Below are 26,970 nucleotides of genomic sequence, written 5' to 3' on the forward strand. Positions count from 1 at the left end.
TCTCTCTCTCTCTCTCTCTCTCTCTCTCCCTCTCCCTCCCCCCCCCCCCCCCCCCCCCCGCTCTGGCCCTCCCCTGTGTGCACACACACTCTTAAGATAAATAAAAAAACATTTAAAAAAAACCCCAAAAACTCCAAACTGGAGCTTTTCTTAAGACTATTGGGAAAGAGGGGCACCTGGGTGGCTTAGTTGGTTAAGAGTCTGACTCTTTGTTTCGACTTAGGTCATGATTTCACAGTTCGTGAGATTGAGCCCCACATCCAGCTATGTGCTGATAGCACAGAGTCTGCTTGGGATTCTCTCTCTCCTTTGCTCTCTGCCCCTCCCCTGCTCTCTCTCTCTCTCTCTCAAAATAAATAAATAAACTTTTTTAAAAAATTAAAAAAAAAGACTATTGGGAAAGGTAATCCTTTTTGCTTGCTGGGACTTTTTGCTGTGAGAATATAATTCTGACCCTGCCAGAGGCACTGCTGGAGAATGTAGAGAGACAGAGCAAGAGAGGAGATTCCTTGGGACAGTGGTGACAGTGTTTGAATGCCTGGATCCAGCTTTACCTGAAGCTCAGATTCACCTCTGGATTTTTGGTTTCATGAGCCGATAAATAACATCTCTCTCCTTTTTTTTTTTTTTTTTGAGAGAGAGAGAAGGTGCAAGTGAGTGAGGGGCAGAGAGAGAGAGAGAGAGAGGGAAAAAGATATATAGAGAAGAAGCGGGGCTCGTGTTTACCTGAAGAGGGGCTTGAGCTCACCGGCAGTGTGACTGAAACTCATGAACAGTGAAATCATGACCTGAGCCGAATCTGAGTCAGATGCTTTAACAACTGAGCCACCTAGGCACCCTCCCTCTCCTTCTTTCTTAAAACAATTTGAATAGCATTTTAGTCAATTGCAATGGAGATATTCCTGAATAACAAATTAGAATTTGAAAATGTAGGTCAGAAAAGGAGACACAAAAGTGTGAGACCCATTGCTCAGATAAAAACCAAAAACCATGATCCATGGCCAGAAGCAAACTGATGAGTTTGCCTCTTTTTCCTTGACGTGGACCTCAAATTCCATTAGACTCTGGCAGAGCAGTGAGCTAAGAAACAGTAGAAGAAGCATAATTTTTTTCTCATTTCTTTAATACCCTGACACACACACACACACAAAGAATCTGGTCATCTTGTGCTGGATTTTGTGCTTGTGCTGGCCACATTCACTGGCTTTCCTTTCACATGTGTTCATTTGTCTGCTCTCATAATGGGAAGACATTGAAACAAACCAGAGGCCAGGTCTTAGTGGACTTTTCCAGTGTTTTAAAACTCTCTGAACTTGGGGCGCCTGGGTGGCTCAGTCGGGTAAGCATCCAACTCTTGCTTTCGGCTCAGGTCATGATCGCAGACTCAGGTCATTATCTCACAGTTTATGAGCATTCCTTAGGATGCTCTCTCTGCCTCTCTCTCTGCCCCTCCCCCACTCACACTCTCTCTGTCCCTCTGAAAACATAAATGAACGTTAAAAAAAAAACCTCTTTGTTCTTGACGTAGAGGAATCCCACTAGCATTTGCCATTAAGCCTGTGAGCTCTAGAAAGATGTCATTCAGCTTGCACAGCATGTAGAGAAGTTCGTTTCATAGAGTTACTGAGCGCTTCTGCATGCCAGGCTCCAACTTCCACAAATCCATGAGCTATTGGCGGCAGGCTTTCTCTTTTTGAGGAAGCCTTGTTTCCAGTCCTCGGTCAGCTCTTCTTTACCCTTTGTGGCTGCATCTTTGCCGTGGTTGCCCTTTACCTTCTGACCAGCCTGAATTCTGCTGCCCAATGATTCTTTACAAAAGACTGCATCCCATCCCCATTTCCTGCTTCAAGGAGCTCCAGTGGCTCCCTGTAGTTTTCATTTTGAATGTATACTCTTCTTCTTGGCCTCGGATAAAGCTAATACCAAGAATAAAAGCTAACCACTTGGAGCATTTACTGCATGCTGGGCACTGTGCTACGGTTTCACATGCATTATCTCATTTAATTCTCAAAATGATGCTATGGTTATTAATGTTATCCCTATTTTTTCCCAGATGAGGAAACTGATACACAGAGAGGTTGAGTAACTTGCTTAAGTCACATGAACAGTAAGTGATGGAGTCCAAATGCAACCTGTCACTCCAGCTCCAAAGCCCATGTTCCTACCAGAAGATTCTTCTATCTCCAAGGCTCTTCCACAATCTGCTCTGTCTCTACCTTACTTCTCACAACTCTACCATTTCCTTGGTCCACTTAGGCTGGTCTTACAGTTGTGCCCACTGTTCTGTGATTTTGTTGTCTTTGCTTAGTTGTTTAGCCATTAATGCATTCACTCATTCACTCATTCAGCAAATATTTACTGAGCCCCTGTCCCAGGCGCTCATGTCATCTGGATGACAGGACCAAGATTAAGAATGCTCTCTTTTCTCCCCCTTCTCCAAATCCTGCCTTTCAAGGCTCTGCTCCACACCCTCCCTTTTGTGTATCCCAGCTTAGCCAATGTAGCTGGCATGGCCTCCCTCTCCTTGAATGCTGCGGGCACAGAAGGGCATGACCACCTAGTTGAGCATTCAACTTCACGGGGTTCCTCCAGGTCTCATGCGATCTTGCTGTCCTATCAGGAGGCAGATGCCTGGAGGAGAAGGTGAGGGAACACCTTTCCTTTTGTATCTATCACAGCGTTGAGTACACATTAGGCATCTAAAGAAATATTTTTTCATCCAATTGTTGAGTGAACAAATGGGATACAGGGAAATGTGATGGTTTTTAAAATGACCTTGTGAAGGGGCACCTGGCTGGCCCAGTTGATAGAGCGTGTGACTCTTGATCTCAGGGTTGTGAGCTCAAGCCACACACTGGGAGTAGAGCCTACTTAAAAAAGGAAAAAAAAAGTGAAATAAAATGACCTTGTGAAAAATCTTGAATCTGGATTCTTCTTTTGATCAAGAATTCACGTAAAGTTTATGATATTCTTATGAGGTAGGTGTTATTAGCTCCCTTTTACAGATTAGATTGAGGCTCAGAGAAAATGGGTAACTTGCCCAAGTTCACAAAATGGATAAATCTCAGAGCACAGGCTCCCAACCACTGCATCATGCCTGCCTCTGCCATCCTTAGAAGATGGTTCTCCTGAATTCACAAATGTGGAAAAGCCATTGTAGTTTCTGTGGCTAATGAACTTTTACAGAAAATATGCTTTGTCAGGGCCTTCTACACAGACATTTTTCTTTATCTCTAGGGATGGAAGGAGGCTCACTGCTGTTGTAAAGAAACTTGGTGAAATTCCAGCAACTTTTACCACTGGCCCCACTGCTGAGTCCTGGGACTTGAGGTCAAATTCTAGAAAAGCGCCACATAGGATGTGCTCCCTGGCCACGTCTCTCTGGTCCTTGGATGCTTCCAGCAATACTCTTGGGGTTTGGACTCACATGAGAGCACTCCTTCACCGTGGAGGTGGGGGTGGGGGTGGGGAATGTTCTGTTTTTCTTTTGATAGTCAGGCCCTCTCACTCCCAACCAACCCAGTAAAATGGGAGAGGCCTTACTGAAACCTGTCTCATCATCTCTTCCTCCCCAGCATAACCCCCACGCGTCCCAGCTGGCATGAGAAACTTTCTTCCCTTTTAAGGCAGTTATCCCTGCCTTATACTCCCGTCTTCACTTTGCCCTGCCCTCATTAGAATTTCAGAGGCATATGCTTGCCCCCTAAGGGCCTGGAAAATTTTCCAGCCAAAAAAGTCTTACTGTCAGAGTGTAGTTATGGACATGCGGTCTCTGGTCTTCCCTCAGCATCAGTGTTCTCTGAAGGGTAGATCTTGCCCCCTGATGGTCCAAATATGATTTCGGGGTGTGCCTGAATGATCTTCATTCCTCAGAGGCCAACAGACAATGCTTTGTTCCCCTACCAACCTTGGAAAGACACTGGAATCACTCAGCATTCCTTCTCAAAATGCTGTTCACACCCCTTCTTGGATCTCTCTTTATCTTGCCCTCTCTTTCAGCAACCCTTTCCCAAACCACTGCTGCTTCTCCTTCCTCTCCAAGTCCTTCTTTGTCTCAGTTCCCAGCATGTTTCCTTCCACCACATCCTTCAAACTTCATTCTGGCCCAACTCTATCCCTGCCCTACCTGATGTCCAGTTGGAGTTCCCTTCCTCAGCTCTGCATACACCCCAGGTCTGGTTGCCCCTGCCCTGCTCCCAGTATCTTCCTGCCCACTGATCTCTGCCCCTTGGAACCTGGGCTGATGTTTTCAATCTCCTCTATTAGTACAACTCTTTCTGTCTGAAGCTATGATTTTTTTTTCTACCTTTCACAACTGTCTTTCCCCCCATTTATATGTGTTCCTCTGAAAAATAAATGTATGGGGGGGGGTGGCGCCTGGGTGGCTCAGTAGGTTAAGCGTCCTACTTTTGATCTTGGCTCAGGTCATGATCTTGAGGTTCGTGAGTTCAAGCCCTGTATCAGGCTCTGCGCTGACAGTGTGGAGCTTGCTTGGGATTCTCTCTGTCCCCCTCTCTCTCTGCCCCTCCCCACTGGTGTACTCTTGCTCTCTCTCTCCAAAATAAATAAACTTCAAAAATAAAAATAAGTGTATCAAAGTAAAAAAAGTATCGCTTAAACACTATCAAGTAAATCATAAACAGTACAGGTGGTATTTTAATATGAGACACATTACCCATAAACTCCTGATCTTCAATGCCTTAGTCAGCTGGGCATTTGCCAAAAGGTGCTCACTATAAACTGATGATAAAATAACTTTTTTTTGTCTGTTAAATAAAACTCAACTGAGGAAATTTCACTTTTTAAAATGTTTTTATTTATTTTTGAGAGAGAGAGAGACAGAGTGAGCAGAGGAGGGGCAGAGAGAGACACACACAGAATCTGAAGCAGGCTCCAGGCTCTCAGCTGTCAGCACTGACCCCAATTTGGGGCTGGAACTCAGGAGCCATGAGGTCATGACCTGAGCCAAAGTCGGATGCTCAACTGACTGAGCCACTCGGGTACCCTTCAAGTGAGGAAATTTAAAGGTCTAACTGGCTTTATTACATGATTCCAAAATCGGGTAGCATCCCATGTACCAAACAGAGGGGAGTTCTGTTCTATAAAATGGAAGGTTTTATAAAAAGGTGGTTGGGGCAGGAAGTTATTAGCAAAAGGAAGGACAGGATTCTTTCACACCAGGTCACCTTCCTTTAGAAGGGTGGAGTAGAGGACTTAGTATAAGGCAGATTACCTGATTTTCCTTTAAAGGATGGAGAGCACCAGGTTACAGATTGCCTCATTGGTGCTGATCAGAAAATTCCCATGTTTATGGCAGAGGTTGAAACTGTAGTTAGGCTACGTTCTTAATCCTCCGTTTTGTGACTTGGCCAAAGTGACACCGTTTAGGGGCTATGGTTTTTGTTTTTACAGGTCTAAAATCCCATAGTCTGAGAGGGAAGGACAATGTATATGAAATGTCCATAGCAGTGCAGGGAATGATCCTACAACTTAATTGAAACTCAATCAGCAAGAAGTCAAGTGGTGAGATAAGCAGGGGTTCTCAAACTGGGACCTCCACAGGATGTGAAATTTTCATTTTGAAGCTGATGGTCTAAGCCAGTAGAGGTGTAGGCCTATGGTTATAGCAAGCAAGAGAAGGGCACTGGAGGAAAATCAATTTCTGAAATGACTAACAAAAAAATCTATGCAAGTTGGACTCGTAGGTTTCTCCTCGACTTTGCTCAGGGAGTGTTTTGGTGATTTTCTCTTTCCGTTGGAAGAGAGGAAGGACTTAAGACAGGAAGTCTGAGCCTGAATGAATGAGGTCTTAACGACATTCCGTATCAAAGGCTGCACTACTTGCTGTAAAGTTTATGGGGAAAAGTTGCCGGAGAGCAATCCAGTTAGCCTTAGCCCCGGTCCTCTCCCGTACAGCTCAGGAAATAATCCCCCGAAGTAGCTAGACCCAGCAGACACCAGGAGGAGCGGCTTACAACGAACCCTGCCAGAGCAGGATACAACAGGGACCCAAGGCCTGCCTTCCAGGCATCTGCACTGGCGGCGAGAAGATATCATCTGGGAGCGTAGGCGGGGGCAGGGAGGCCAGGCTGGCGTCTCCAGTCCCCACTGCACCTACCGACCCGCAGCGCTCTGTAGGCGCCCGGAGGCCAGGCGGCTGGGGGCGGGGCTCGTGCTGTGACACCGCCCCTCGCCTCGCCCCGCCCCTCCCCGCGCGCGTTGCCAGGGTGATCAGGTGACTCTGAGCTTGCGGCGCTCGGGGGGGCCGTGACGTCAGGCGCGCCGCTGCTCCTCTCTAGCTGGGTGGCAGGTGCAGTGTATCCGGTGCGGTCTCATCTGGTCGGATCAGGTCCGGAAAAACCCAGTGCCCTACCGGTTGGAGAAGAGAAGAGGTGAGGCGCGGGCCGCGGGCCCGACCAGGCTGGGACTAGGGAGCGGGTGAGGTGAGGGCGGGGCCCTTCGGGGGTTTGGCGCACCCCGAGCTCCCCAAAGAGCGCCCCGAGAGCGGCGGGCACCCGGGCGAGGTGGACTGACTCAGGGTGGGGTGTGCGCAGCGTCCGGGGAGGGGCTGGGAGCCGGCCCAAAGCCCACCCGGGAGCCCCACGGCTGTTCATCCGGTTGTCGGTCGCGAGCCGCTGGCGGAGGCCGGGAGGGTGGAGATCCTGCGCCGCCCGCCCGTCTTCTGGGCCATGAACTAAAGGGGCTCAGCATTTCAAGCGGCCTCCCGGTGCCCGGAGTTGGCCTGCTCGGAGCGGGTCTCGCCACACCCCGTCCCGGGGGACTTCTCTGAGAGGCTTGTGCAACTCTTCTCCTTGGGCAGCGATTTCTGAGGAGCTGGCGGGGGGGGGGGGGGAGCGGGGGCTGGTGCCGGGAGGCCGCTTGGGAGCCCCACAAGTGGGAGCAGAGGCCGGCGTATTCAGAGAAAGTGCTTCGGAGAAAAGGAGGGAGTGAATTGGGATCTCAGTGGACCTGTTGGGGTAGGTGAAATCTGAGCAGAGTCCTGAGGGGTGGGGACTAATCTCCCTGCAGCGGTTGGGGGTTGGAAGAAGCTGAGAGAGGGAAAGAGGACCTCTGGAGAAGGGAGGGAGGAAAAAGGGACGTCTGCGGAAGGAGAGCATGAGCTTTGCGATAGAGGTAAAGGAACAACGACTGTTGGGTGACTGGACCGAGTGCTAGGGCTGTTTGCGGGGGAAAAAAGTTTGGAGGATTAGGTTAGGACCGGTTAGGAAATATTTTTGAGTGCCCAGCTGAGGGTTTGTGTGCTGTGGGGGAGCCATTGAAGCGTCGGCTGGATTGGGGGTCGGGAGAACACTGGGATGGGGAGACACTGAGGGGGCTGTTGCGACAGCCTGGGAAAGAGGTGACCACACCTAGAACTCTGGTCTGATGGGGTTCTGCGACCCCTGCTTAGGAAATATTTATAACGGGTGAGGAGGAAAGCACCCAGGTGCCTGCCTACACCCGAGCCATTGTTAGCAGATTGAAAAATCCTCAAAGAGAAGGGAAACACCCATCTGCAGTCCATTTTCTTATTCTCTCTCTGTCTCTCTTTTTTAAAGATTTTACTTTTCAAAGTAATCGCTACACCCTACGTGGGGCTTCAACTTACAACCCCAAGGTCAAGAGTCGCTGGCTCTACTGACTGATCTAGCCAGGTGCCCCTCTTGTCTCTTTAGACCAGATTTAATGTCTATGTGTGAGATTGCCTGTCTCATTAAGTGCGGAGGTTGTATTGTCCACAACACTTGGCCTTCAGAGGTTTCAGAGTATGGTACAAATGCCTCTGATTCCCAAAGTGAAACCCAACCCCCAAGTGATTGGTAGGAGAGTTAATGGGGGAAATTTATTACAGGATAATCAATGCCCAAAACATGAAAATGGAACATTGGGGAAACTGAAAGGAGTCCCATGCTTTGTTAATTGTAGAACTAAGAGTTCCCTTTTCACATCTATTACCCTCAACTTGTGCGCTTCTCCACCTAAGGCTGTTTAAGTGTTAATTGGATGTTTGTCTTAATTTCCCGAGAAACAAGAAGTTTTGATTATTGAAAAGGAATGATTTGGTGATTTATAGTTTTTCCCAGCTCTGAAATTTACTAATTCTGTGACCACACACACACACACAAATAGCACTGCCATCCTTTATTATTTTAAGTTTATTATTTTGAGAGATAGCTCACACAAGCAGGAGAAGGACAGAGAGAGGGAGAGAGAGAATCCCAAGGTGACAGTGCAGAGTCGGACATGCGGCTCAAACCCACGAACCGTGAGATAGTGCCCTGAGCTGAAATCAGGAGTCTGGGCCCTAACTGACTGAGCCACCCAAGTGCCCCATTTTATACAAAACCTTAACAACTTATGTTTTCTGGAAGGACATGAAATGACTGAACCTTGCTACCAATTTGTTTTGTGTATGTTTGCTGCAGAAAATAGAATTGGACCTCCAGGGATCCTGTCCAGTAAAAGGTGGTTTCGGGAACTGCGGAGAACTTGGGAAGGTGGCCGCAGCTGGTTTGTGTATAAATGTAGAAACCAGCACAGCACTCAAGGGAGGGCAAATCCAGAGTGGTGGCACCTGGGGAAAATAAACTTCACTTCAGATCAGTGACTTCATTCTCTGTAAAAGAAGGCTTAAGATAGGTCACCTGAGCAATGGCTGTTTATCACGCATTAGCATGTACTGAAGAGTTTTTCCTTATAATATTACAAGTGGTAGGGCTTGTTATGATAGTGACTCTTTACAGGAGTCCCATGCTTTACAAGAATCTCTGGAGGTTAGATTTCTTGGCCACTTTTTTAAACCATTGTTAACCATTTTCTAAATCTCTTCAAAAGTATTTGAACCAGCCAACTAATCATGCTTCCTTTGGAAAGAAACAGCCCCCAACCCCCAAACACTATAACTATGTGCTGTCAGGGCGGTTAAGTAGGCCAAGAGTTGTGGGAAATTTTCCACTTTCATTCACCCATACCACCCCCACAAGTTTTCCCATTGGTAGAGAATATGACTTCATTGTCAGGAAAAAAAAGTTTGTGTATTTCCCTAAACGTAAGCTATGATAGCTCCCAGGGCTGGCTGTTCCTGTGTTGAAGAACAGGAATGCTCTCCTTTAAGGGGCTCTCAGCCAAAGTAGGGCTGGGGTATAGGCCAGAGACTGAGCCAAGGAGAATTCTCAGTCCTTGGCCTTTGTCACCCAAGGCCCTGGGCAGGGCCCACCGTTCTTGGGATGGTAACATTCCTCGACCTTGAAATGGGATAATGGTTAGTACTCCCTTCCCAGAGGTACCAAGGAGAATTAATGAGAGGCTTACATGAAATTAATGTAATTAATTCATTACTTACATTGATGCTCCTCCAAAGCTGAATTTTTTTCTCCACAAGTCGAGAGGTGACAGGGAGGCTAAGGGAAGTCTCCCCGAACTGTTGACAAGCTCCCGTCTTTATTAGGTATATGTTATAGGGAAAACATTGCGCAATATGTCAGGAGCTACATGCCAGTAAGAACTTATAGAAAGCGTGCAAAGAAACAAGGCATTCCCAAGACTACAAAAGAGATATTCCATAGATAACATGGTCTCAGGAATTCATGAGCACAGGCAGGACCCAGTCCCTAAATATGCCTTAACTAGATAGTGGTCAGGTGTCCTCTGCAGGGCCAGAAAGCAGTGTAATGTGTTCCCTATAATCTCCTTAACCAGGACATAGCTATTTGATTTCCTACATATCCCTCTTTTTTTTTTTTTTTTTTTAAAGAATCTTGTTCATGGGAGTTGAGGAGGGCAATCTTGTCATTCATGATGTCTCAAGGAGGCCACTATGGTGTAGATCATTTGGAGAGCTTAGCCAAGTTTTGAGAAACCACAGCTAGATATGCTAAAAACCTGTTTTCTGGGGTTGGTGGCTCTCTGCCATGGCACATTACTTTGGTCACATGTTGATCGAGCTTCTTAAGTTGTCCCCAGGTGACATCATTTGCCTTGGTCACTTGTGGGCATAGTCTCCACTGTTGTCCAGGATGAGGTCTATCCGAAGTCCGGACAATGTCACATTTTTTCCTGAACATGTCGATTCTGCCACCTAAAAATCTTCCTCTCAAAGCTATCACTTTCACTTTAGGGTCACCAATTTCGGGTTTGGCTTATCACGTCAGGGTCACCAGTTGTGGGTTCAGCTTTTGGCTTTGTCCAGCAAAGTCAAAGATGGCAAAAAGGATTACTCAAGACTTCACAAGTCAGGGGGCGCCTGGATGGCTCAGTCAGTTAAGCATCCGACTCTTGGTTTCAGATCAGGTCACGATCTCGAGGTTCATGGGATCAAGCCCTGCTTTGGGCTCTGTGCTGATAGTGTAGAGCCTGCTTGGGATCCTCCCCCCCCCCCCCCCGCCCCCGCCCCTTCCCTGCTTGCGCTCTCTCTCAAATAAACTTAAAAAAAATAATTTGGGAAAAAAAAAAAAAAGACTCCACAAGTCAAGAGAGGTGAGACGGAGACTAAGGGGAGTCTCCCTGAGCTTCTCTCCCTGAAAATTGTAATTCTTGGATGAACGGATGTTTTGAGATTAGTGAAATAAAAAAGAGATGGACATTCTAAATTTTTGTGAAAGCCTCATGCAAACTCTAAGGTGTTTTTATTATTTTTTTCCTGGGGTATTTAGGCTTATCAGTACACTTATAATCAAGATCTGGAGGCCTGAGGGTAAACTCCATGTTTGTGTTTGATAAGGAAATAATTTCAAATGGTTCCCCACTCTTTTCTGCTTCCCTTAGAGTGCCTGGAATAAACCAGTAACCTAGCTGGGCGTGGAGCTTTCTGGAGGTTTTTGTATCCAATATCCTTTCAACTCTAAAGGAGTTAGTTATTAAGTTCATCAGAGGTAAAAGTGGATAATAATGCTCCCTAAATTAAATGAGGAGTGAAATAGTCATCTTTTAAAATTCCCGTGTTCTGTGTCAGTCCGTTGGTCCTCTTACTCAGTCAGACACTCACATGCTTGCTGATGTATGCCCAGGGACTCTATAGAACTATAATATCCATCTCTTAGACTTCTGGCATTTGTTGACTAGGCATGAGGGGAATCCTGACCGGAGAGGCTTGTTTTTCTCAGGCAGTGCTTGGCCAAGGCTGCTAATTGGCTTGGCTATAAAGTGGGAGTCAGCAATTAAACAGCAGCATAGAAGCGAGGGGATTGGGCATGAGTTGACCCTCCAGCCAAAAAGGTTCACACTACTTGGTGTGCTGTTTACAAAGGACTCTTCAAAAGGAAATGAACTCACTGACTTCTTAAGTAGGTTTTAGGAGACATAGGTGGAATATTGGTATTGATTGTAGGCTTCAGAACCAGTTAGGAAACTGGATGGATCCTCATTTCTAAAGCCAGGAAGACAAATGGTTTGAATCTAGTCTCTATGGACAGCAAGCCTGTGTATGATTTTGCCGAAAACAAGGGATGATTTATATTTTTGTGAACCCTTTCAATTAAAAGGTTTAAGGGAGTGTTGGTAGTCATGGTGGGAGGAGAGTTTGATCTGAGTTTACTCCCTGGGGAGTAATGCTGTATTCATAGTGCCTATCTTTAGTTCTCCAGTTTATGCTGAAAGAATCATTAGTCCCCAGAGAGTTGTTCCAAAAAATACATCCTTACTGAACTATCAGACCACGTGCTCATTGTGCAAAGAAAGATAGGGATGGGGAACAATTAACTGTAAAGTTATTTGGGAAGGCGACCACCTGGGAGGAGGTGCTAGACTTCTGCCACTTGACATTGTTGATGCTGCCTGCAGTACTTTACCAGTCAGCTTTCAGTGTCAGGACCTGGGGCAGGATCATTTGGGGAGCATATGTCAACTCACAACTTCGAGATCACGAGTGCTGTGTTCCACTGAGTGAGCCAGCTGGGCGCCCTGTCCTTATCTTGACTATTGTAAATAATGCTGCAGTAAACATAGGGGTGCATTTATGTTTTCAAATTAGTTTTTTGTTGGTTGGTTGGTTTGGTTTGGTTTTCTTTGGGTAAATACCCAGTGGTGGAATTACTGGATCATATGGTAACTCTATTTTTACCTTGAGGAACCTCCATACTGTTTTTCACAGTGGCTGTACCAGTTTATATTCCCACCAACAGTACACAAGGGTTCCTTTCCACATCCTCACCACCACTTCTTGTTACTTGTCTGATTCTAGCCATTCTGATGGGTGGAAGGTGCTGTTTGTTTGTGGTTTTGATTTGCTTTTCCCTGATAATTAGTGACGTTGAGCATCTTTTCATGTGTCAGCCATCTGTATGTCGTCTTTGGAAAAATGTCTGTTTAGATCCTCTGCCCATTTTTTAATTGGATTTGTTTTTCTGCTGTTGAGTTGTAGAAGATTGATCTGTCTATATATTTTAAAGATCTTTATATTTTGGATATTAACCCCTTATTGGATCAATCATTTGCACGTATCTTCTCCCATCAGCAGGTTTTGTTGATGGTTTCTTTTGTTGCGCAAAGAATTTTTATTTTGGTGTAGTCCCAATAGTTTAATTTTGCTTTTGTTTTCCTTGCTTGAGGAGACGCATCATAGAAAAATGTTTCTATGACCAATGTCAAATAAATTACTGCCTTAAAAAAAATAATAAAAAATTTAGGGGCACCTGGGTGGCTCAGTAGGTTAAGTGTCTCAACTTCGGCTCAGGTCATGATCTCAGTTTGTGAGTTCGATCCCTGTGTTGGTCTCTGTGCTGATAGCTTAGAGCCTGGAGCCTGCTTTGTATTCTCTGTCTCACCCTCTCCCCTCCCTCCCCCTCCCTCCCCCTCTCTCCCCCTCTCTCCCCCTCTCTCCCCCTCTCTCCCCCTCTCTCCCCCTCTCTCCCCCTCTCTCCCCCTCTCCCCCTCTCTCCCCCGCCTTCACTCATGTTCTCTTTGTCTCTCAAGAGTAAACATTAAAAAAAAATATTGCATATGTTTTCTTTTAGTTTTATGGTTTCTGGTCTCACATTTAAGTCTGTAATCCACTTTGAGTATTTGTGTGTATGGTAAGAGATTGGTCCAGTCTCATTCTTTTGCATGTAGCTGTCCAGTTTTCCCAGCACCATTTGTTGTAGAGACAGTCTTTTCTCCATTGTATATTCTTGCCTCCTTTGTCGTAGATTAATTGACCATATAAGCGTTTGTTTCTGGGTGGATGCAGTTTTTTTGTTTTGTTTTGTTTTGTTTTGTTTTTAACTCATGAGTATCTTACACTACTTTGAGCCCCTTGTCGTCCTCATACACAGTAGCTCTTTGTGGATGTTAGTGACGGAAATCTTGGAGTTACCTAGCATTTGTTTTTTCTAGCCTTTGTTGGCCTTGATGTCTATGGCTCTAAAGTTACAAAGATGAAGAAAGGAGGGGAGAGACGTCGCTGCCTTGGGACGGTAAGGTCTGGTCGGGCAGCCCACATTGGCACATGGCAGGCAGCAGTGTCTCTTGCTGGTGTGAAGGGAGATTCCCTCCTGCCCATTAAGAGGCACCCCACAGCTCTGGCTAGGCTGCTGCTTTTCTCAGAGGGTCATGAGAGCACGCTAATGGCAGAGCAAAGCCCTGACTAGCCTGGTAGCCGGCAGGAACCAGGAGTGCTTAGTTAAATTGCCAGCACATTAAGCTGTAGGGGCCTCTTTCTGAGCCATCAGGATTTCAGGTTTCCCACAAAGCCTAATCTAACGCTCTGGGAGGGGGCAGGGGAGCCAGTCTTTCTGGGGCTGTGCTGGTGGGGGACCTGGCCTGGGAAGTGGCCTTGTCAGGCTTGTTGAGAGGGATGGACCTGTCCCTTTTTAGTGTGTCCTCTCAACTTGGCAGGGGGCAGAGCTGGGCTCTTTTCCCTCTCTCCCGCTATAACCTATCCTTTCATGTCCCCAACTCACTTTCTGTGTTAATAGGTTTTTTCCTCTTTTTCTGTCCCTTCTGTTCACTGCCGCTTTCTCTTTCCATGCTCCCTCTTGCTGGGCCTCATTTTCTGTCCATTGTCACTTTGAGGGCTGGCTATTTGAAGTTCCGGGAGTTACAATGCTGCCCCATATGTCCCAGTGACTAGATTTAATTCAGAGGTCCCCAACCTTTTTTTCTGAGGAGGAGCCAACCTTTACTTCCCCACTGGCTTTCAGATAGCATCTTAGCTCGGTTACTGACCAGACTCCCTGAGCTGAGTGGTTGGGTGAGGTGGAGGTGTCTTTTCCCCACTTGGGGGTCCCAGTGGTGTGGGGAGGGAGTTGTCAGGATTTGCTGGCATTGTTGGGAGCTATCACACAAGCTGAGGTCCACCCTTGGGGAGTCCTTCGAGAAGCTGAAGGCAGAAGTAAATCCTACATCCAGGCAGACCTGTGGTTTCTGCAGAGAACCGTGTATGAGCAATAAAGGCTGGAAAGGGGGTCCTTGGCGAGGCGATCCTGGAAGCCATGAGACCATTTGCAGCTGTGGATTCTGCTCTGGAGCTGGGGTTTTCCATGTGGCAACTGGAACAGAGTGTTTTCTCACTGGTAGTTTAGATGGTTGTTGGAAGCATGGCTTTCCGTTTAGTGAGTTAGGAGATAGATTATTTTCTCCTAAAAGCCATGTGGCAGACTTTACCCAAAGATGATCAGCAGGGGTTTTAACTTTTATTGTCAAATATGTGTGGAAATTACATATAACAAAAAAGTACAGTTGAATGAATAATTATATTCATTAATATAACTGTAATGTATTCAAGTTTAGAAATAGAACTTTATTTTTAAACCCAAATGGGGTAATAGAACGCGTTGTGTTGCAATTTGCTGTTTTGAGTCTGTTGGCGTTTTTCCACATCAGCACATGTAATTCTGCCTCATTCTTAAAGGCCAAATAGTGATGCCATGGTTTGGAAGTTCCATGGTTTATTTAACCATTCCCATATTGGTGGCCCTTTGGGATGTTATACATCATGTGCGTGCGTGTGTGTGTGTGTGTGTGTGTGTGTGTGTGTGAGAGAGAGAGAGAGAGAGAGAGATGTGTTATATAGCTATTATAAATAAATGCTGTAATATCTGTGGAGGGGGTATGAAGTTGTGTGCATTGAAGATTTTTTTTTTGCATACCAGAACTAGTGTATATCTGTAAGATAAATTCCTAAAGGGTGAATTGCTGGTTCGAAGGATAGGGTGTTGTTACTTATTAAAGGTTTCACTTAAAAACATGCCTTTATTGAAGAATATGTAAGAAAACAGAATCATCACTATGTAAAAAGAAAGGATGTTTCCTCCAAACATTAGGGAGGAATGGTATACCAATGCCTAGACAGCTTAGGTAGGCTATTTTAGTTGTCGATAGATATTTTCATGTAGCAATTATTTTTTTAATGGCTGTTGAATAAGTGTTGATGTTAGATTTTATAGAGCAACAAGTATGGATCCAGCCAGAGGTTCTTTATAGAAAGCTTTATACAAAAAATTGTTATCAGGTGATATGTTACCTCTCTGGAGGGGAACTTCTCTGAATTTTCTCGAAGTCTCCCAGGCTGGGTGAATGCTAAAATATGCATACCAAGTTTAATGTTGGAGGGAGGTGAGATTGATTGGCTGTAATATTTTCAAATAATGTTGATAATTATATAATATCCACATAAATATCCACATAGTAATGTGGATAATTAACCTGGGGATGACTTTTTAGACTTTATTACTAATGTATCAGGACAAGTTGAATATGCTTACGTCTTTGTGTTATCTTAATGTTGGGGATGGTGGCTTAAAGCACTTACCAGAATGGCATTACCAAATCATGTTGCTAAATAGTTTGCAGGATTTTAGGTTCCTCTGTAGTTTTTGTTTTTATGTCAAATTCTGTGTGAGAAAGGAAAATTAGATGCTGTTTGAAGCTCTTCATTACTCTAGGACAGGGCCTCCAGAGATAGATGATCCACCATTATTTCTTCAACTTTCACGTGCCTTTTGATGCCCTTGTTCCGTGAAAGGTGCCATTTCTGAGATATGTGTCATTGTGTCCTCCACAGAGAGGCTGCAGGCCAGAATGTTGACACAAAAGACATGCTCTAATATTCATTCATGGATTATATGAGGGCAGCTCAGGACCTGGTAGAACTGGCGAACAAACGATCCTGAATGAGGTAGGGGATGGCTAATATTTGGGAAATTGACACCAGAATCAGTGTTTGGACGATGATGAAGTAACAGTGCAGGTTATATTCTTCCAACCTGCCCCCCAAAGAAAATCATCTTAGGAAATGGTGGCGCTGCAAAATGTGTTAGAAATGGTGAGCAAGTTATAAAATCACAGATCTTGCCCATGTTGTGATAATTAACTCTCACGGGTCTCCTGGTGTTGCTCTGTTGTTGGGAGCATCACTACCTTCTTTAAAAGGTCAATTCCCTGCTGTTGCTAGTCCCCGGGGCTCTTGTGTAAAGTTGTCCGTGTCAGGAGTAGGTTGTTCCTAGGCGAAGGCCCGTGGTTCTGGAATGGCTGTCCTTGTGGTCTGGGCTCAGGGGTTCAGAGTAGAGGCCATTTGTTGCTTCTCAGCTGTGCTCCCTGCCCAGTCACTTTGTTTGCGACACAACTTCCTGTACTGGTGGGGCCATTCATGCACACTTCTTGCATCTGTTTCAGTAAAATTACGGAACTCATTAAGGTGACTGCCCATAGTGAGTTTTGTCTCGTCTTTATAGCCAAACTATCACTATACCCTAGCAATTTGGAGAACTTCCAGCATTTTCCATCTGATGCAATAACAGACAAATGGAAAGAGTCATTTTATTTTTACTGTTAGCAGTACCAAAGGGTGAGAGCAAGCCAGCTAGGATTTTTTGCCTCATACCCCTGGTACTGGGATGTCGTGTCCTTAATATTGTTGAATGCTGTTTATCGTTGAATAAACAGATGGTTAGGTTTGCCAACAGTAACAGACAAGCATAAATAAAGTTGGGTGAATCCTTTTACAAGAGGTAATAACTGTAGAAAAGGAAGCTGCAGTGAAATGGAGGTTTATTCTTAGCAAGGCTGTTTGTGAGCTGACCCTTTGGCCTCATCCCATCCTGTCTACTTTGGCCATAATGAACCCATTCACCTCCTCCAGTGTGCTCAGGTCTTTCTCACAGGCGGCTGTCTCTTACCAGACAGTGAAGGGTGAGTAGTCAGGGATTTCTGTTTATGCTTAACTATCAATGTGATAATTGCTTCCTCTGAGTAGCTTTCTCTGACTTCCAGGACTTATTGTCTCTACTTTGAGCTTGCTGTGCTAAGTGCTTCCTCCCTCTCAGCTTGGTTTTGTAATTGCTGACATTAATGTCTGCCTCTCTCACTAGCCCCAGTGGAAGTTCTCACTTACCATTATGTCCGTAGTGCCTGGAACCGCTGGTGCTGGGTCACAGTGGGTGCTTCTGGAAGTATTTGTGGAATGAACAAATGACTATGAATGGAATAAACCAACATGCCAGTGCTAAAACTTAATGAAAACTGTAAGCCTCAGAGGATAGAGCGGCACAAAACCAGTAATTCTAAAGCTTTTTTTAGCCCAACAAACCATACCCAAAATTATGGGTATGAGAATCAAGAAAAAGTGAGGGACCGAGAATATAAATACTCTGTTTACGAAGATCTTGTTAAAAGGCCAACAAATCAAGGAGTTAAAAAAAGACACAGAGGAGGTCGTTAGAATAAGATCTGCTCTCATGCTTTTAAACTTTAAGACAATTTTATAAATTCTGAAGAAGGATATGTGAGGATGGAGGGATAAGCATGACTTCTGGCTTTGGTGATAAGAATAGTTGCAAGCAAAGAGGTCTGTATGTAAGCAAGAGAACTTTTTCCTCCCATGTCTGATACTCAGCCAAGTGACTTCTTAGTTTGAAGCAGAAAGAAAACATTTAAAGAACTTAAGGACCTGAAGTAGCCTGTGAAAAAAGAATTATAATTACAGAAATTACTATAAAAATTAGTGAAGAGCAGATATAAAAGAGGTTGCCAACAAGGGTTAAATTAGTAGTAGGAAGGGATATCGGGGTCCTGCGAGTGGATAGATAGGAGGCCTACAGAGGTGTTCTAGCAGTTAAGACGAGCAGCCTGAAAATATTAGAAAGCACTAAGAAAACCTTTTTTTCCCCTGACTACAGAATTTCCCTTATTAAAACTTTCAGAAATACAAAAGAATATAAGTAACAATTGCTCATAGTTTCAGCACCCAGGGAAAACCACTATAAATGTTTTTTTTCCTTTTAGCCAAATTTTGTCTGTCTGCTGTTACTGTACAACTTAAAGTGTGAGAATTTTAATGTACAACTCAATGGGTTTTTGTAGTATTCATATAAACATGACTCAGCTCAAGATGTAGAACATTTCTATCATTCCAGAAGGCTCCCTTTGTGCCTCTTCCAGTCAATATCCATAGATTCCTTTTGGCTGTTCTCAACCCTCATATACATGGAATCTTACAGTGTGAAGTCTGTTGAATCTGGCTCCTTTTATTCATCATCATCTGTGAGATTCATCCACATGTAATATTTGTTCTTTGTTTCTTTCCTTTTCTTTCTTTTCTTTTTTTTTTTTTTGCTGGACAGTTTTCTGTTGTATATACCACAAGCTATCTTTTGTGCTGTGATGAGCATTTGGACAGTTCCCACTGTGGGGCTATTATAAATAAAACTGCTTTGAATGTTCTTATGGACTCACTACACGTTAGTCCACATCTGAGAGCAGACTTACGGGGTCATAAATACTGATATCAATAATATTTTTTCCATTGGGGCTGTTTAGTTTTTCCAGAGGAAAGTTCTTTACTGTATTCTCTTCAGGGTCAATGCCAGGCTACCAGGCATCTTGTAATTAAAAAATAATAACTTTGAAACATACCATTCTTTCCCGTGTGTCTACTTTGTTTGAGGTCTTATCTTATAGGACCACTTTCTGAAAGCATGGTTGCTGGTCTTCTCATTGTATGTCTGAATGCTAATCCTGGGACTTGGAGCTTGTCTGGAATGGGATCGCCACATTGCAGTGTTCAGTGCAGTCTATTAATGGATCTTGGCTGCTGCTTGATTTGAGCTTATTTGAGGCCCTAACTTATCTTTAATAGTACAACTTCCAGTTTACATTTGACCCTTGGTGTAACACACTCTGGTATAGTAGGGTGTGTATTTCACCTGAGCAAATTTATAAAGGGAAAATGTTTATGGTACAGAGTTCAGTATCATACCTTAAATTGAAAGCTCATTTGTGTTTGGATTATATTAAGTGTTTTGCACTAGACTGTATCAGTGTTAGGTAGCCTTTGTTTTGTTTTTACTTTGGCTGGCTTCTGTACAAACTTGGGATTCCCAATTGATTAAGCAAAGTCGGGCTTTTCAAATGCCAGCCCCACGATCTTTGATCTCAGCACAGATGCTGTTTCTGTGGCTTTCCCTCTTACTGGAATTTTTTTAACTTGAAGGAAAATGAAGATAGATGCAGATTTTTATCCCTTTAAGATGACTGTGTGTCTTCAGAACACAGGGACAGAAGGAGGGGGCACGGTAGCTGGAGTGCCTGCGTGGTGTATGTTCTTTATAAGTGCCTCTTGGGATTTCCCCCCTAGACATGAAGTGATTCCTCAGGTAGAAGGAGAAAGGTACATCCCAGAAATGAGGGGGAAACATGATGGAGGGAGGAGAGAGGACACATACATTATTGAGGGTTCCAGGAAGAGAACAGCATGGGGATAATGGGGATAGATGCAAGTAGATAGATCAAGATGAGTCATGAAACACTGAAGTCTGAAGCTGTAATAGTTTTATACGCTTTGTTCTTTTTTCCTTCTCACGGGTCGCTGTTCTCAGAACAATGTCTGCAGACTTTGGTCCGGACTTTGCTAGAGTGAGAATGATCATTACTACAGGGTCTTGTTGGACTAATCAAGATAAAATACTGTTTCAATGGGATTAGGCCCTTTCACAGGAGACCCCACTCCCCATATACTGAATTTCTGGAAAGCTTAGTTACGATGACTGTGTTCTTCTGTGACTTAAAAAGTAAATAATGGAATAGCCATTGGGCGAAAGGGTCAATGAGACTGAGGTCTATTGCAAACAAGCGCTCACTAGGTTTTCCACAGCCTTCTTGGTAGAAGTCTTTGCATTAGGATAAGGCGAAAGCCATTCCCAGGTCAGAGTGTGATGTCATGTTGGCAGAGAGCAGAGAAGGGAAAGAACTCTAGTTTTTTTCTGAATCCCTGTTAGGCCCCTGGAAAAATAAGAGCCTCTAAAATGAGGGATAGAATGCAGATGTCAAAATAGAGACTCTGGAGCCATTCTGCTTCCATATTATGAAGTTTGAATTTATAATCACCTCCTTCAAGTGACACACTCACCTCCTGCTGGGTTTAAGCCCCTGCTCCTATCTAGCTGTCTGTTTACCACTTTTCTAAATATCACTCTCCTTATGTTTTCCTTTTGAACCAGTTGCCCAAGGCATAGGTTTGAGCCTCACTTATCTCCGTACCTCACTACTTAGCACAGTGCCAGGCGGTCAGCACTGTATAACTGTACGCTTGCTTGAATGTCGCTCAGAGGAGTTCATTAGCCTACTATACTATTGGTTCCTAGACCTGGAAGTTCTGTAGAGGTATAAAAGGTTAGGGTAGGTTTCAGCCTGTTTTCTTTATAAACTGTTATAAAGTCATCTGGAATCCCATTTCTTTTTTCTCTTGCTCTGCTTTTCTGAAGTGCCTGCTTCACCTTAAGGCTGGCTTCCTCAGGGCTGAGAAGCCCTGTCCTTGCCAGACTTAGTGTGTGCCGGAGTTCAGGGAAAAGGGAGGCTGGGAGTGTGTTCGGAGAGCACCAAGCTCTTAATTTGCAAACCACTTCAGAACCGGTCCCAGCGGCCGAGGGATGCCATGTGTGACTGGCTTAGTCCTGGATTCCTTGAACCAATCTTGATCACAAAGGGGAAAGGGTGACCTGGACTGGGTTAGGTAGCCCTGGTCTCACCCTGGAGCTGGTACGGAGGCGAGAATGGATGGATACCTGACTGGAAATGTGACCACTATTGTGTAGGGGGATGTGATTGTGTGGGATTCATCCTGCCACTGTTGGACCTGCCAAGTCTACTGTTACTTGAATCCGGATTTTCTAGGGAACGTTTATAGTTATTTTGTTCTTTACATATGTGTAAAGTCCCTTACAAATTTATCGATTGTATGTTATGGAGAACAAGTAGTGAAATTATTAAATTTTGAGTATGAGAGTCTTCCTTCTGTTAACTTTTTAATTGGGGATAGAAGACCTCTGAATAGGTAAAAAGTTAAATATCAGTATTGCAGGTGGGTAACAGTGCAAGACAGTAAGATGACAGATAGCACGTTCATCCAGAATATGTACTTTGCATTCCCCAGTGATACTTTTAATCTGAAGTCCTTGGAATGTCAGGCACTGCAAGGGTTGCAGGGTTGATGGAGAGGAGATACTGGCCCACCAGACTTCAAGCCCAGTCATGAGAATGGTTAACGAGTGTTTGGGGGCTGGGAAGCAATGGCCTGTCTCACAGAAGCAAACCACCAAGAACAGGAACCTATACACACAAATGTGGGGGTTCCTGGCGAGCCCTCCAGGGTCCTGAGAGCCTGGATGGTCTGAGGAGATGCTCAGCATCCTGTGTGGAGAGCTCTGCCCTCAGTCCAGTGAAGCCTGGACACACCATTCAACTGCTGAGAGCCGTGGGTCTTTGGTGGGTCATTGCCGCAGTGCTTCTTGTTAGAGGAACAAGTGTGGCCCAGCCCTGGTTGGGCTGGTTCAGCCTCCACTGGTCTGACTCAAGATTAGTGCCGTTAGACTTTCTGCCTTCTTCCTAGAGCTATGTATGCAACCACATTTGTGGACATTTGAGAGAATTAAAAAAATAAAAAATCCTGTTCTTGTACCAGGCATCATGCTAAGCTCCAGGGTCATAGTGATGATCCAAAGGTGACCTGATCCCTGCTGTCACAGCCTATGCCTAGTGAGGAAGGCAGGCAGAAGGCATATAACCAGGTACATAAGCTAATTAGTCAATTGTGGGAATGGTGAAAAAGAAACAATGGGCAAAACTGAAGGTTTACAAGAGGTTTGAGATCCTTTAAGGGATTTTGTAAATTTATTCTTGGGTTGAAGTTTTTTTCCTAATGACTTCCACGGATTAGGTGAGAATAATTTTCATTGTTTGTCTCTTAGGTACATTCTGCAGGTCCCCGATGAACCCAGGGAACCCTCCACCGTATCCGGGCCCTGGTCCGACGGCCCCGTACCCACCTTATCCACAACAACCAATGGGACCAGAGGGCTACCCTCCAGGACCTATGGGGGGACCCTACCCACCTCCTCAGGGTTACCCCTACCAAGGATACCCACAGTATGGCTGGCAGGGCGGACCTCAGGAGCCTCCTAAAACCACAGGTACTGGGAGTTGGGTATGTGTATATGTGTATGTGGGTGTGCATGTGCACAGTCCCATGTCACCAAAGGAAATGTTTGCATGTTTTCTTTGGCAGAGAAGGCACGCTAGCCTTTGTGTGCTGTGGTTGACGTTCCCAAGGCTTGGTGACCGCTTAAGGTAGCTTCTAACTCCTGAGAAGGACTTCTTTCTCGGGAGGCCTGCATCAGTTCTTTCTACTTCCTCTATGTCTCTTATCCGTCTGGGGCTGATGACTTCCTGGTTGATGTGTTTTCTGATGGCCCCTTTTGGGGTACCAGTGGGGGAAAGTACTGATTGGGTTCTTGCCCTGACACCCAGTTTCGTATTTTAGATTTGGCCTGCTGGGATTATTTTCATTGTTGGTTTGTTGACCTCCAAGTCATCCTCTTGTCCCTACTCTTGGGTTGATGTTCTTTGCTTAAATGTTTTCATAATTCTCTTGAACTTGCTAGCTGAGTTTTCAGCAGGCCTATGAGTCCTTCTGGTGTGCTAGAACAGTGCTACTCAAAGCTGACTCTGCAGATAAGTGCCAGTCTGTGAATGTGATAAATACAGAAAGTACGAGTAAACAGAAGAACTTGTAGAGTAATTTGACATTGCTGTGACATTCAAGCAGGTGATCTTGCATTTTACAATACGTGTCAATCTATGGTGAATTAGAAAGGACACATCTTGAGAAGCACTGTGCTAGATGTCTTGGTGACTGTTAGAACTGTTGTATGACCTTCTGGTTTGCTCTTTTACAGTGCTTCAGCTTTTTAGATTAGCTAATTCTTAATGAGTGCTTGTGTGCCAAGTGGTCTCTTAAGAGCTTTACGTACATTAACATTTAATTCTTGGAACAATCTTATGAGGTTGTTCCCATTTTACAGTGAAGTCATTGAGTCCCACAGTGGCATACGGACTTGGCCAGCTACAAGGGGCAGATTCCAGATTCGAATCCTGATGGTTTGGCTTTGGAATCTGTGCCTATAACTTTTTTCTCCAGCTGGATGATTTTAGATTTATCTATAACTGCAGGTACATCCCTCAGCTGAAGTGAAAGTGTGTAGTCCATTCTGTCAACAGCTCCTATGAAGAAACTGTTTCTGATTCAAAGGAGGGGAGGTCTTCTTAGTTATTCTTAACCTGTGTCTGGTAATCAGTAAGGACTTAATAAAGGTGTATTGAATGGGTAGGTAGCTGGATAGATAGCTAAGCAGAATCTAAGTCTGTTTATGGTTCAGAATTTTGTTTGTTTTTTGTTTTTTTTACTGTAGAAATTGTAGTAAAAATATCTTTTGTTTTTCTTTGTTGGGAAACCAGTTTTTTGAAAACCATATGATTGGAGGTGACAGGTGCTTGTGGGAATGAGGCTTACCAAGGAGTATACTTGCAATACATTTGGGGTCTCCTGGGATGATATTTAATGATAACAACTGTAACAACTAGTATTTCTGAAGCCTAGTACCTAGTACTGGCCTCATGTAACTTTCACAAGAGCCCTATAGCTTTGGTCCCATGTTACAGAGGTAGAATCTGAGGCTTGGAGAGGTTGTGTGTCAGTTATCCCTCGTATAACATACCACCCCAAAACTCAGTGGCTGAAAACAACAGTGATTTATTCTCATGATTCTGTGAGTTGGCTTCGTATGATCTCTCCTGGGGTCACTTAATTCAGCTGTCAGCCTGGTCGGGGCTGGTATGTCCCAGATGTCTTCATTCACATGAGTAGGGCCCTGGTTTACTTCCACGAGGCCCCTCTCTACCTGTTGTCTCTCATCTACCCTGGCTTGTTTGCATGGTGGTTAGCTTCTAAGGGGGTGAGTGTACGATCTTGCCAGCCTTTTCATGTCTAGGCCCAGAAGTGGTCCACCATCACTTACCCATATTCTTTTGTTCAAAGCAAGTCACAAGGCTGGCTGGATTCAATAGGAGGGGAAATAGATGTCATCGATACCCTGCCCCCCCGCCCCCCCCCCCCCGATTTGGTAACAGCTTTATTGAGAGATATAGTCGGGAGTTGTATGACCATCACCGCTAATTCCAGAACATTTCATCACCCCAAAGAAAGCCATATCCTTTAGCAATCACTCCCATTTCCTTAGCCTTCCCCCTCCATACATCTGTTTTATCTCTGTAGATTTGTCTGTTCTGGACATTTCTTATAAAATGAATCCTATAATATGGCCTTTTATGACTGGCTCTTTCACTTAGTGTAACGTGTTAAAGGCTCCTCCGCGTGTGTCAGTACTCCGTTCTTTGTGTTGCCAAATAACACCCCATTGTATGGATATATCACATTTTCTTTATCCATTCATGCTTGGGTTTCTACTTTTTGACTGTGGTGAATAGTAAGTCATGGCTATTATAAACATTCATGTAAATTAAACTCTGTCTCAGGAGGAACAGCGTGTGAATGTAGAGCAGGAGGAATTGTTGGTGACCATCTTGGCAGACGGTTTACCGCTTTCCACTCTGTACCCAGCAGTTTATGTCTTCCCCAGCCCTCCCCACGCACAAAATACATCCATCCCTTCCAAGACCAGCAGGTGGCTCATCAGTCATTACATCCACTTCAAGTCAAGGGTGTCATCATCTGGTATCTGTAAGTAGACGGGGCCTCTCACCTGCCACGCTGCTCCTGTGACTGCCTACCCTGCATTTCTGCTCTGCCCCACCCTGCACACCTCAGAGGTGAAACAAAATGTCACTCCTCTATGAAGCTTCCCCTTTTGTATCCCACCTCTATGGTAGAAGTAACCAATCCCATGTGCTTCAGCTGCAGCCTATACAGACTTCTTTCAGAGCACCTCCTCTCTGAATTAAGTTAATTTTTGTCTTCTGTCTAGTTTACCTCCTTAATGTCTGAATTCAGTCAACTTAGCTGGTGCCGTCTTAGTGCAGGCTTTCAGCATTTGTGTTACGTTTCGCCAAGGTTCTTAAGACTGCAAGTGACAGCATTTCAGCCTTAAAAATTAACCAACAGTAGAGGGTTGCCAGAGACCTGAGTAGAGGCTGCAAAATGACAGATAGTGACCAACACAGACACAAAAAAGGGACTCTGAGAGGACAGAGATGACACAAGGAACAAAAAACCTGTGAGAAAAAGGGGGGAAAATATCTCTAATAGCCTTAGATATGTGGGAAGATAAATCTTAATGAAATAAGAGTAGGGATGCTATATAAAAAGGAACTCAGGAAACAAAAGCATTTAGCCAAGAAGACTGTGAAACCAACCTCAGCCCAAGGAATAGGTCCAAAAGGCTCATTCAGATAGCTAGATCTTGCCAAACCAGAATTGAAGGCTTTTTGCCACAGGTGAAAAGTTGACATAGTGCTATGTAACAACCACCCCAAGTTAGAGATTCTGTAATTTGGAAAGGGCTTGGGTCGAAATCTCTGCTCCCCATGGCATCTCCTGGGGCTGGAACATAGAGGATAATCGAGGCCCTTGGTTGGCTATGAGATTTATGAACTCTCCTCTTGGCTCTATACAGCATGCCTAAAGGGGTGCTCTTGGGTTGGCTTGCATCTGCAGTACAGAGAAGCTGTGTGGTTTTGCAGAAGCTTCAGAAGGGAGAGGGTTGTGGAAGCATGATGGCAATCTGACTGCAGTCAGAGGGAGAGTCAGAAGATACCCACACTTAGACGCTACTATCTTTACGTGTGTTCCTAACCAGTGCACTTCTTCACTCCTATGGGCTTTGTTTCACACTTATTTCCCTTGAAAGTTTCATTTAAGTTCAGCCATATTCTGTCAACTGTTGCTGTTTTGGTGAAATCTTGTACTTCCGGTTCATTATAACAACTAATTGCTCTTCCAAATACCAAAAAAAACCCCACAGAACCCCACATCTGATGTCTCTGTTTCCCTCTTCTCCTCCACTTGGCCCCTCAGTGGGACTAAGTTGGGCATCCTGACAACACAGTGGCCTCAGGAAGTGGGACTCCTTCAGTGTCCGTGTGCAAAAAAAGAGAAAAAGGAAACAGACTTTAGTTAATTTCTAGTTTTGAAACAGTTGCAGACTTAAAAAAAGGATGCAGAAATAGTACAAATGATTTCACCCAGATTTCCCCAAACCTTACATCACTACCGTGTAACGATCCTGCCCAGGCCCGGAAGACTCACAACAGCACTTGGATCCCGCTCCATGGCCCAAGCAGCCATGGGTCTGTGTAGGTGGGATTCAAGGGGGGTGAGACAGAGTTCAGTGCTTGGGAGGACAGTGGCAAAGCCACACTGCAGAATGACATATGTGTTGGGGGACCTTTGCAAGCCCTACAGCAAGTCCCAGTGGTGATAGGTCGACTCCTGTTCAGGGAGGCATTCTAACTAACAAAACTGCTGGTAGGCTCTTGTTGACCGTGCCGTAGTTACAGAATTGTTCAAAGTGAAAATTTAAACAAAACACTATCTCCGGTCTTAGAAAATCGATTTAAGGAAGATTTCTGTGAATTGGTGAGAAAGTCATGAAAGAAGAGACATTTTAAAATGCTGCCACCAAAATCAAAATGACACCCCCTCAGATACCTCAGATCATCCGCAGTGGAGGTCCTCAGGTGCTCGCCTGGTTACTCACCTTCCAAGCT

General features: G+C 44.8%; 1 protein-coding gene across 6 annotated transcripts in view; it reads left to right on the plus strand.

Moving 5' to 3' along the window:
* The window catches only part of CYSTM1 (cysteine rich transmembrane module containing 1), a 79,570-nt gene that overhangs the window by 13,480 nt on the left and 39,120 nt on the right, over positions 1–26,970 (plus strand). For 5 of the 6 annotated variants that reach the window (XM_015535587.2, XM_042985270.1, XM_042985281.1 and 2 more), the window contains exon 3: positions 22,158–22,379. In XM_015535587.2, the coding sequence (XP_015391073.2) occupies positions 22,158–22,379 (222 nt within the window). Of the gene's footprint in view, positions 1–3,237; positions 3,694–22,157; positions 22,380–26,970 lie in introns of those variants that run through there. The other variant, XM_042985277.1, reaches the window with a different exon arrangement.

The sequence above is a fragment of the Panthera tigris genome, chromosome A1, assembly GCF_018350195.1.
Source record: "Panthera tigris isolate Pti1 chromosome A1, P.tigris_Pti1_mat1.1, whole genome shotgun sequence".
Classification (NCBI taxonomy): domain Eukaryota; kingdom Metazoa; phylum Chordata; class Mammalia; order Carnivora; family Felidae; genus Panthera; species Panthera tigris.